The sequence below is a fragment of the Pteropus alecto genome, unplaced genomic scaffold (genome assembly GCF_000325575.1).
Source record: "Pteropus alecto unplaced genomic scaffold, ASM32557v1 scaffold313, whole genome shotgun sequence".
Taxonomy (NCBI): Eukaryota; Metazoa; Chordata; class Mammalia; order Chiroptera; family Pteropodidae; genus Pteropus; species Pteropus alecto.
Window position 1 is genome coordinate 305332 of NW_006434832.1, and position 11953 is coordinate 317284.

General features: G+C 52.0%; 1 protein-coding gene across 1 annotated transcript in view; it reads left to right on the forward strand.

Moving 5' to 3' along the window:
- CD300LG (CD300 molecule like family member g) overlaps positions 1–11719 on the forward strand; it is a 12869-nt gene extending 1150 nt beyond the window's left edge. The window contains exons 2-8 of the mRNA XM_025045606.1: positions 1–218; positions 2835–2936; positions 3665–3956; positions 4654–4766; positions 6372–6424; positions 10976–11095; positions 11636–11719. The exon at positions 1–218 is cut by the window's left edge and continues 100 nt beyond it. Coding sequence (XP_024901374.1) covers positions 1–218; positions 2835–2936; positions 3665–3956; positions 4654–4766; positions 6372–6424; positions 10976–11095; positions 11636–11719 — 982 coding nt within the window. The remainder of the gene's footprint in view (positions 219–2834; positions 2937–3664; positions 3957–4653; positions 4767–6371; positions 6425–10975; positions 11096–11635) is intronic.
- The last annotated feature ends 234 nt before the right edge of the window (positions 11720–11953 follow it).

The following is an 11953-nucleotide window of genomic DNA, read 5'->3' on the forward strand; positions in this document are numbered from 1 at the left end:
GAGCGGGCTCCTCATCCCCTACTGCTCTGGCGCGATCTACACAGAAGATGGCCGGGAGAGGACAGAGGGCCGGGTGTCCATCCAAGACAACCCCCAGGAGCTCACACTCAACGTGACCCTGAGGAAGCTCACCAGGCAGGACACGGGGAAGTACTGGTGTGGCGTCAGTACACTGGGTTTCGATGAGACTCTCTTAGTCTCTCTGCTCGTCCTTCAAGGTAACAAATGCCTCTCCTCTGGCTGGAGCACAGGAGATGCAGAGGGGTAGAGGGAGGGGTAGGTGGATGGTGGTCAGTGAGACACCTGGTTTCCCCACCACAAAGGGGCACAAGTCCTCATGGGGGAGGGTGTCAAGGACGCGGTGAGACCACAGAGGTCAGACGTGCAGCAGCGTTTGGGGCACAGACCCTGCCGCATGAGCCCCGGCTCTTATTTCACTCTTGCTGCCCAAGGTCACAGCATTAGTAGGTGGCAAAGCGGAGTTAAACTCAGATCTGTCCATCTCCGGGCACAGTGCCTTTCTTCTCTGTCCAGATACAGGAGAGAGATTGCCATGGGCTGGGGGATGAGGTGGGCATCCCACAGAATACAAAAGACTCCCTCCTTCCCTGGAGTCAGAGAGATTCCTGAGGATTCCTCAGGCTGGGCCTCTAGCCACTGTACCCCAGACCCACCCACAGCATCGCCTAGGCCAAGGCTACACTGGTCCCACCTGCCTGTGGCCTCAGCTCTCCCTTCTCACCTCCTCTTACCCCAATCTTGAAGTCCCAAGGAAAGGTACGAAGAGTGCCTGGGAACCAGCCTCAGAGGGGCTTGTTGAGCTCAGGGATGTTAAGGGGCCAAGGTTGGAACCATGGGGCTCAGACTGGGGATGGAGCACCTCTTTGGGTGCCAAGGCTCCCACCTGGACCTGCTGAGCCAAGGAGAAAGAAACCAGAGAGGGCCCCAGGCGTAGCCAGACCCAGTCTGTGGGTCGGTAAGGGGGAGGTAGGTCTTCGTATCCCATTTCGCAGAAGGTGGACTGAGGCTCTGGGAGATAAAATGATTTGCCCAGTGCCTTGTGGCAGGAAGGGTGGAACCAGAATGCAAAAGCAGGTCATTTCTGGCTTTAGTGTCTGCTCTCTCCCTCTCCTGGCCTGAGAGCGGGGACCCATCCTATCCCCACTGCCAGATCCTCAACATTGTGAGTCTTTATTTTAATTCAAATAAATAAAAGTCTTACCAAACTCATAGCAGCATCAAAACCACATTGATCAGAACAACATGATTTACAAGATTCCCTGATCTCTTCCAATTCTTATCAATATTCAGACTTCGTTTTCATCTCGTGGTGATCAGTTTCACCTATATTTGAGGTTTTCCTATTTTCGCTTTTACCCTCATTTATAATTATGTATTTGTGTCTAACATGCGCATCATTATATTATCTTCTGGTATCAGACCTTGTCGGCCTATCTCTGATGACAGTTGGGATATTGAAAATAGAGAAGACTCATGGCAGCGATGAGCTGGTGAATATTTAACACCTGGCTGGGGAACCCCCATCTCGTAACGTCTGCCAACTTATCTGGTGTAAAAGCCTCTGCCATGGCCAGTTTCTAGCCACCAACAGCTTAACGACTGGCTCACGAAATTCCTGAAACATTAAGAATCCGCTCTCGCTGAGCCAGGTGAGCCATCTCAGCACACTGCTGAGTATGCTGGAGCATTAGAAGATTCTAGGAATGGCCAGAATAAAACAAAAGTGCCTACTATTCTTTCTTTTCATTCATCATTACCCAGAGGCCCTAGATAATGAAATATGATAAGATTAAGAGGTCTAAATAATGGAAAGGGAAAGAAAAATACTCTTAATTTGCAGAAGATAAGATTATCTACTCAGAAAAGTTGGAGAAAAACTGACCTAGCGTTAGAATAGAGAATGGTGGGGAAAGAGAGAGGGTCCGGCATGACACGTAAGTGAGAACGGAGGCAACTGACAGACGTGGGAGTCGGGCGCTCCAGGGCTCCTTGGGGTTTGGCCACAGTAGGTTTATGCCCACTGTGCTGAGCACAGAGGTTGGCATTTTGCCCTCGAGGGTGTCCAGCCTAGTGGGGAGACCCCATAAACAAGTTGTTGTTGCGTCATTGAACATAAGTTCCACTGGCGATGTGCACAGGGTACTGTGGGTACGCAAAGGAAAAAGGATTTGCAACTTCCGGGGAAGGTGTCACAGAGGAGTTGACTTTGAGCCAGTGCTTGAAGGACAGAAAGAAGCGTGTTCAGCAGAGATGGAAAGGAAAGGCATGGCACACAGAAGAACAACATGGTGGAGGCGTGGGGGCGGGCAGGAGGCTCGCTTAAATGGGACGAGAGGGCAACTCTGTATGTCAGGCTCATGGACGGGGAAGAGGTGAAGCTGGCAAGGTGGGTTGAGTCTGAGTTTAAAAGGCCTTGAAAAGCTTAAGACAAAGTTTGAACTTTAGCTTACGGGCAATGGGGGAGCCATTGATATTCCGAAGCAGGGAGTGATGGGATCCAATATATATTTTAGAAACAAAACTGGCATCGGTGCGAAGGGTGGCATGGAAAGGGCAGGCTGATGGGCAGTTGGAGGACAAGGGAAGCTGAAAGTCTGAGCCAAGCGGGAGCCCAGGGGACTGCAGGACGAAAAGGCTAGGGATCTGCTGGCATCTACCATCTGTGACTCCCTGTGGGCTGAGAGGAGATGACCCTGCTCTGAGTGGAGGTAGCGGGTGAGGGCGGGAAGGCTCCTGGCTGCTCCCAAGGCAGGAGATCTGCCTCAGAGCAGTGGTCCCTGCCCCCGTGACACCTGCCTCTTCCTTTCCCCTAGGTCCCTGCTGTCCTCCTTCCCCCACCCCCTCCTTCCAGCCTCTTGCTACAACAAGCCTCCAGTCCAAGGCCAAAGCTTGGCAAACTCACCTCCCAGAATTGAGTGAGTGAATGATTTTTCCACCCTTCCTCCGCCCCTTTGTAAAGCAACATCCAGTGAGCTCCTCTTGCCTGGTGCCTGACACTGCACTTTATGGCCCTCACAGCCTGGGAGCGAGATTGTCAGCTGAGGGATCGAAGGCTCAGCAGGGTTAGGTCATTTGCTTAAGGTCACACAGGAAGTAGACACAACCTGACCGAAAAGCTCATGCTCTGTGTGCTCCACCTAGGGTTTAAGGGGTGAGCAGGGGAGGCTGAGCCTTGGGGCCTGACCTCGGGACCTGTCCCTGCCACCCTGCCCTGCCAACCCTGTGGCTATTTAAGGAGGTCAAGGCCTGCCGAGGGATAGGTGGTGGGCGTGGGCATGTGATGGTGACTGAGGACTTTCAGTTGAGGGCAGAGGTGACAACTGGCCTGGACTGTAGGGAGAAGGCAGAAGGACATTTACTGGGTGGTCACTGGAATGAATCATGGAGATGGGGGCAAGGAATAGTCTGCGAGCACAAAAGAGGCTGAAAACTGCACAGGTGTGGGCCACGCCTGAGACATGGCCTGCTTGATCAGACGGCTTCTCCTACACCTCTGTTTGCTTCCTGATGTGTCTTTTATCCTGGAATGTTCTGAGAAACTGTTCCCAGGGAGGGTAGGGGTCTTGGTCAAGGGTCAGAAGTCTGGGGACGCTGGGATTCCAGGGTCAGGGAAGATGCTGAGGCATTGCTTTTGGACTTGTAGCTTCTCCTAGTCTCCACCTGACAGTCACCACAGCCAAGCAGGGGAAGACAGAGGCCAAGGCCTATTCGTTCACAGGGACGTCCTCGTATGAGCGCACGGGAACTTTCCCGTACGCAGGAACCACTCCGCACGCAGGGAGCTCTCCTCACGCAGTAACTTCGCTGAAGGAAGAGACCTCTCCTCACGAAGCAACCTCTCCTCATGCAGGGGCCTCCCAGCCAGCGACACACCTGGACTCCACCTCAACAGGAGACACCAGCCTTGTCCGCAGCAGCAGTAGCTTCAAGTCCAGGTGAGCTCCAGATGACCAAAGTCACCTTTCAGGCCATCACCAAACCTTAAGGTGCCTTTGAGCAAATAAGAACCTAGCACTCTTTCTCCCAGGCGAACTCAGCCTATTGTCATGGCTGCAGATTGCAGCCCCAAGGGCAGATTCAGCCCCCATTCCTCCCCTCGGCAGGGCTCTTGAGCAGTGAGAGCCCTGCACTGCAGGGCCAGCAGCCCTGTTGCCCCAGAAATGCAGACCCACCCAAGGCGAAGGGTCCAGCATGGCCCCCGTCCTCACAGAGGACTCTCCCACTGCTCCAGCCTCAGGAACAGCCACCCCCGTTCAGTAGCTTTTGCCTGTACACTATGCACTGGGCCCTGTGCCAAGCATGAGAATATGGAACAAAAAAATTTTTTTTTGTTATCTTACCCAACTGGAGTCCTAGCCTGAGGAATTGGTTCTTGGGGGTTTATATATAACTGCACTCAGTTACTGACATCCAGGTAACTGCTGGCAAGTGTAGACCCAGCCGAAAGTGTCTCCTGGGGCTGGCAGTCAGGGCTGGGGTCCTTTCTTTTGGGACTGACCAGATGTTTGGTCCCTTATGTCCTCTGATCTCCTTGGGAAAGACAAGGGACATGGCTGAGATTCAGAATAACAACACCGTGGTGCACGGCATGCTGCTGATATCTAGTGACAGCCACTTTCATCTGACCCACAGCGTGTCCCTCCCAATGGTCCGCATCTTGGCGCCAGTCCTGGTGCTGATGACCCTCCTGCTGGCCACAGGCCTGGCTGCCCTCGGCAGGTGCATGCTCCAGTGGAGAAAGAAAGGTTAGCAAAGGTAGATGGGAGTGGGGGGGAGGCTCTCGGCTGGGGACCTTACTGAGACCTGCAGTCCCCCCACCTGCCCAGAGAGACCTCATGGTTCAGGGTGTCTATCTGACATATTGGCACCAGCAGTCCTGCTCCTCCCTTCTGGGGGAACCACAGGGCCGTCAACAGTAGGAAAAACGCAATTCAAATGGGGCAGTGGGAGAATGGGGGCTCTTGGTTTGCTCACATTGATCTAAGCTCATCAGTTACTTCTCTCCCTATCAGTCCCAGCAAATCCATGTCCAGTATCTGCAGGTCCAGTTCCTTGTGGGAGGACTGACTATAGGAGGGAAGGCAGGACCAAGTCCTTGAACTTAAAGGACCAAGCCCTTGAACTTAAGCATGATGAACATTGTGGCCCACATCTGCCGCTGAGTCTCCAGAGGCATTCAGCTTCTTTCATTGTTTGACTTCAAAGCCCAGCTCTGCCACTTTATAGCTGTGACCTAGGGCAAGTCACCCAACCTCCCTGAGCCTTGGCTTCTTTAGATCCCGCATATATGTCCACCAGAAATAGAATACAAGCCACATGAGTAATTTAAAATTCTCTGACAGTCACATGAAAAGTAAAAAGAAACTAATGAAGTTAATTTTTAATAACATACTTTTTTTAACACAATATAGCCAAGACATTATTTCAACATGAAATCAATGTAAAAATATGAATGATACATAGTCTACATTCATTTTTTCGTATCGAATCTTTGAAACCAGGTTTAATTCAGAGTGGTCACATTTCCAGTGCTCAGTGGCCCTGCGTGGCTCGTGGCTTCTGTGGTGGATGTCACAGATGAAGATTAACTGAGTTAACAGTAATAGTAGCTACCACATGCCAGGCATTGTGTAGCTTACGCTGCTTTTATCTCCTTAATCTCCTCAGTACTCCGGAGTTAGGAACTGTTTATTATAAGTACTCTCATTTTGCAGGGGAAGAAACTGAGGCACAAAGTGGTTAAGTGGTTTGCCCTGTGTTTTATAGCTAGGAAGCAGTGGAGCCAGAAAGTTGTGTGGGAAAGCACTTTGCAAACTGGATGTTGTCCCTGTGAAGGTGACCGTGGCGACATCCTGGGCCCGCCTCTCAACTCCTTCCTGTGAGGCCGCAGGAGGAAACGTTAGCTTTGCCTGTGTCCCCAGGTTTACTCGGAGGAGTCAGAGAGGAGCACACGGGGTGGGAGCATTTCTGATCAGAGCCTCTTGCCTCGAACTGTCGCCAGTTAGGAGCAGTGACACCCCTTGGTAGCCTGGTAGAAATGCGTACTCTCAGGGCCCAATCCCAGCCTACTGAATTAGAATCTGCATTTAAATAAAATTTCCCAGGGCACCGTATGCACGCTAAAGTTTAAGAAGCAACAGAATTATTTCCCCAGCCAGTTTCTAGCCCACACATGAAGGGATAGCCATGTACTGATCTCCAAAGGTCGGGTCATTGCCAATGGGCTGAGCTGGAAGGGGCTTCTCTGCCCAACCTGCCTGCCGGCTCCCTCTGGTCCACCTCTGTGGGAGCGGCTACAGGCTACTTGTGGCTACTCCTGGCTTCAAGGTGCTCTTTCTGGCCTCTTTCAGCTCAACTGGTCATGGATACACAGAGGAATGAGAAAGTCCACTTCTCACCCTTGGTAAGAAAGGAGGCAGGACAAAGCCCAAGCTAGAACCCCGGACCCCTTGCGGCTGGAATTCTGGACACCTGAGTTCCACCTCTGCATCTTCCTGTCTGGTCCTCCATGGCTGACCTCAAGGCAGGGCTTATTTCCCACTTCCCACCTCCGGGTAAACTGTGTGAGCCCCCGAGACCAGATTTTCCGGCTGGGCTGTGAGCTGACGGAGTGCCTGACTTCCATGACTTCCCACAGGGGCCAGGCAGGGCTCTTCCCCCGGGCCCAGCACCCTCTGTCCACCCCATTTTAGAATCAGAGGTCATCAGAGCTGGATCCAGAGAGGGCCTTTGAGATCATCTAGTCCAGCCTTCCCCTAAGTTTGGTGTAAATCTCCTTTCCCAATACCTGGGGTCAGCAGATAAGTGGAGAGTGTTAGAAACACACTCTCTCAAACGAAATCTCTAGGCATGGGGCCCAGGAACTTGAATTTTAAACATTGCCCACCTCTCAACCCCAGGATTCTGACAGCACACCAGATTATGACAGCTACAGACTCCAGTCTGCTTTTGCAGAAAAGGAAATTGAAGCCTAGAGAGGGTAAAAATCTTGCCCACGGTCATACAGCAGGTGGTGGCCCAAATAGAAAGCAGGACCCATCTCTCTTCTTTCCATTACGCCCTAATGTTTTCTCTAAGCTTTCCTTGGCTCTGAGACTCAGGCTAATGGTGGTGCTCTGAGGACCAGGGACAGAGGGAATGGGGGTGCCTGTGCCCATCTTCCTGTAGAGGGGAACCTGCCCTGAGGCCATCTGCTGCAGGGCCCTTCCCTGACCCCTGCAAAGAGAGACCACCTGGTCCCAGGCCAGCACTCCACATAAGGGGAGGGCTGCAGAATCCCGGGTTCAGCATCACCCAACACCCCCAACCCAGCCCCTCCTCCCTCAGCTATTTACTGAGTTGCTTGCACTTTGAGTCCCTTAAACTTTGGGGCAGGAAAGTGGGCTACTATTGCGTTCTTTTTCCTGGCGCCAGCAGAGACAAAAGCCTCAGGCCCATTCTCCCTAGAGAGGGGAGGGGGCAGGAATGAGATCCTGGGCTAGGCTCAGAAAGCAGCCTGTTGTTGTCTCAGGAAGCTCTTCAAGGCCAAAAATGGCAGACGGGAGGGAGGAGAAGGACTGGGGTGGGGGGTGGGGGGCTGTCACTGATCACCTTCAGAGAGCCCAGGCTCCTGGCTATTTGTCCCGGGCTCACTCCAACTCCAGAAGAGGGGCCGAGGTGGGAAGGAGAACCTCCAGGCTGCACTGGGGAGGCTGCGATTGCCTGCAGCGGCCCTGCCGCCCCGCTTTGCTGCCCTGGAACCCACACTGGAGGGGCTGCCTTTTTCTGCTTCCTGCCTGAGTCCCCTGTCCTGCTCCAGCTTGTGGAGGAGGGGACAGGAAAGGGCACAGGGCCAGCAGGGAGGGGAGGGAATGGGGTGGGAGAAGGATGGAACAGGGTATCCAAGAGGGTCAGAGGCAAGACCCTGTGAACGTGACCAGTTCAGGAAGGTGTAAAAATTCAGAGGAAAGTGTTAGGGGTCAGGCCAGGGTTTTCCTTCCCAAGAGAGTATGGGGGCTGAAAAAATGAATGCTTTTCCTCCCACCTTCTAAGTTCTTCTAGCTGGATTAATAATCAAATTAATAGAGACAGATCAACAGGAGAAAATCAAATGGATAATACATGCTCACGGGAAATTCACATAAGCATGAAAAGACAGTGAGGCAGCGTTTGGTGCCTAAGACATTTTGGACAAAGGAGAAAAGCGGGGAATGGGGTATTAGATTTCAGAAGGGAGAATGGGCGATTTACAGATAGTTGAGGAAGAATGAAACAACAAGGCAGGAAAATTGTTGCTAGGCAACTCAGAAACAATGGGACACAAGGGTTATCTAGCTAACAGGCTTGGAATCTTCCTGACTAAAGCTAAGGTGAAAATTCTGAAGGTGATTAAGCGTCCTAAAACAGAGGTTTTTGTCTGAATCTTGGGCTGGAAAGGGAGGAAAGCCAAAGGTTCTTTCTGGGTCTTATTTCTTAATAAACAGCTTAAAATCAATATCCTAAAAAGGCAGCTTCAGAATGGCAAAACTCCGTTTCCTCTTTTCTTGAACACCTACTATATGCCAGAGGCTTTACATGTCACTGAATCTTTGTAACTTCTGCACAGCTAGGTATTATCCACGCCCCCCCCCCGCCCCCGGGCCTCCATTCTTATAGAATAAGAAATAGAGGCTCAGAAAGGGTTAATAACCTGCCCACAGCTACTCAACCTGAAAGAGGCAGAACTGGGAAAACTAACACAGTCTGTGGGGCTGGCTACAACACCTTGTGCTTCTCCACCACCCACCCTGAGGTACAAGGGGTTAAGAAACGGAGCCAACTCCACAGCTCGAGACTCTTTTCCCAGACTCAGGCTGGCCTTAGATCGGGACTCTGCTGTAGCTTCTCAACGCTTCTCTGTGTTTTTGCTACTATTTTTCTAGTGTTTAAAAGCAGAGGCTCTCCTATACATCTTGTATACTCTACGACCCAGAAAATGCCCCCACGCTTGTTGGAACAGGCTGCTGGTCCACGGCGCAGGCAGAAGGACTGATGATAGATCAAGACCCATAGCAGACGTGGGGTAGTGGTCCTGGCCACTGCCTATGACGCAGGACAGGGCAAATCTCTCCAAGTGGGGAGCGGGAGACCAAGCCCGACACTGAGAGAAGAGGGTCCTTTGACAGAGAGTGTAGAAAGAATTCAACACATCTGCCAAAGTTAGGGTCAAAAGGAAAGTTTATTAGAAAAGGGATAACATGCCAGAGACAGAGTGTGGGAATTCAGCTTATATATCATTCTTTAGTTCCTGTGAGTTAACAGTTTAAAGACTTTGTTAACTCGTTTGCTTTGATATGGGCATACAGTGAGGAAGCAGAAGAGTATGTAGTGTGAAAAGGTAAGAATATGTAGCCTGAAAGGCCCCCTGCTGGAAGTTCCCAGCCTTTAATCCATAGGTTCTCCATGGTTTTAGCCAGAGGAAATGAATGATTTTGTTTGTGTAGGGCAGCCACTTAAAGACTCTGTTTTTCCTGTTTTCCCTTCACAGTGTGGGGAATGGGTTGTTAGCGATCCCAGTAGAAAGCTCCTTTGTTCTGCAGGTGTCCTCAGTGGCCTGGCTGCAGAGCTGGTCAGCATACTGCAGTCTCTGAACGTAGCTTGATTTAATATTTTAGTTCTCTTGCCTCCTCCCTACATTACCTACATGTGTAGTTTGGCCTCTGCCCCCTGAGTCAAATTAAGTTGCCCTTGAGTTCGCGACACTTCTGCAGCTGCTGGTGGTCAGTGGTCAGCAGCGGCTGGGTTTTGACCTAATCACAAAGCTGTAAACATGGGATTAATGGGAAATGGACCCAAGTCCATTCAGAGTCTTCTAGTCAGTCCCAGCTCCACCATATCCTCGCTACAGGAAGGGCTGGAGGGACAAGGGTCACGAGTGACAACATTGTGAAATCTCCTGTCCTCTTCCCCCATCCCCAGTACCCCATCCTCTGCAGCTAGGGTATTGATAGAAGTGGGGGCCCAGTTAGTAGACAGGGTCACTGAGATAGAGAGAAGTGTGTGACGTGCCCTGCTATAGGAAAAGAGCTCGGGTCTGAGGTCAAACAGTGGTGAGTACAAGTCCCAGCACAATCACTTACCAGCGGTGTGATGTTGGCAAGTTACATCACCTCTCTGATTCTGTCTTCCCATCTGAACAGGGTCGTAGTTAGGAAAGAGTAAGATGAGACACTCCACAAGTATCTGGAAAATGATAACTCCTTTCTTTGATTTCAGGGCCCATCAAGCCACGGGACGCTCTGGCTGGGGCACCTCAGGGCAGCTGTGCCCTTGGGAGACATGGCTGGGGGCCTTGGCAGCTCCTGCCTGTGTTCTGCCCAGCCGTTAGGACAAGGGAATGGGAGGCAGAGAGGCCTGACGTCCCAAACTGAGGACCCATGGGGGCAGCAGGACCTGGGTCAGGAGATGGGGTCCCCACTCGCTCTGGACCAGCCACCTATCTTCCTCGGGCCTCAGCTTCCCCACCTGATCACGGAGGGGTTACTCAGACTGACGGTCTCCCAAGAATTCTTTCTGTTTGTTATTCGGTGAATCTTTTAGGTGCCCAATTTTGTTCTTTCTCTCTGGGCCTATTACAAAGAACCTGCAGCCTACACATTCTTTCTTCTTAAAGGCTAGAAATAACATTGATGAAAACAAATGAATCATTCCAGGAGTCCCCAGTTGTTGAGTGATAAAACATTATCATGAATATTCATTATAACACTGAGGGGAAAATTCTTATCCCCATTTTACAGCTGAGGAAACTGAGCCTCGGGGAGTTTAGGTGGCTTGCCCAAGCTCACACAGAGAAGAAGGAAATTGGACCCCAGGACCCTGACTCCACAGCCAGCGTTCTTCCCCCTGCCCACCCCTCCTGCATTTCCCTTTTCTGCCCTAGCTCACAGGCCAGCCTTGCTGCCAAGAACAGCCTGTTCTGACTCAGTCTCTGTTTTAGCCTCTGAAGAACGGCCATGTTCCAGAGTACGCCGTGATCAACCTTACAGCGTCCACTAGGCCTCATGCCAGCCCCAAGCCCTCTGCCAGCCCCTACAGGGAGATCCAGTGCCTAAGCCAGGTGTGGACAAAGGGCCCCGGGGATCTGGAGTCACCTAGTCTGACTCCCCTCTGACAGTGTGGGGAGGAAAGCTCTTTCCTCAGCATCCACTCCCCGAACTGCTCCCCCGCATCCGCCCACCTACCCCATCACAACCACAGCCTCGGCCGGCCATTTCACTCAGGAGACAAGGCTCTTGACCTTACATCCTCCCCGCCCCGTTCAGAAAATTGAGAATCACAGCTTAAGGAGCTCTGGGCTGGCAGGATTCCAACATCTAAAACCAGACCCTAGCCTGAGGCCATGCGGATAGCTTCCTCAGGGGATGGATGGATGAGGGATGGGGTCGGGGTGAGTCAAAGCCTGAGAATTCTGGGGAGAACTTGTTAGTTCCTGTGCCCCTCAGATGGACAGAGGCCTGGAACTGTGGAAAGGGCTGGGGTGGACCCAGCAGCTACCTGAGAGACCCCACATCTGGGCTCTGCTTTCAACCCCCACTGTTGTCTTTATGGACCTCAGAGGACTCTGCATTTCTAATTAGTGCACGGTGATTCTTTCCAGGACACGGAGTGTGACTTGAGCCCAGGGCCACCCCTTCACATGTCTGAGGAGGAGCCCAGCCTCTCCAAGTTCATCTCCGTCTAGCCGCAGAGCGCTCTCCAGGCCTGACCCGCTGTCACTCTGAGTGGCTGGATTCACACTAATTTGAATAAGCTTTCTGGCTTTCTGCCAAGGCTTCGAGGCTCTCCTCACCCTCCCCAGGCTCTCTTCTTGCATACCCCAGCCTGACCTAGAAGCCTTTGTCAACCTGCAGTGGTGGCCTCACATTTCCAGCGGAGACAGGCCCTCCCCAGTCCTTTCACATCCCTGGGCAGGCGT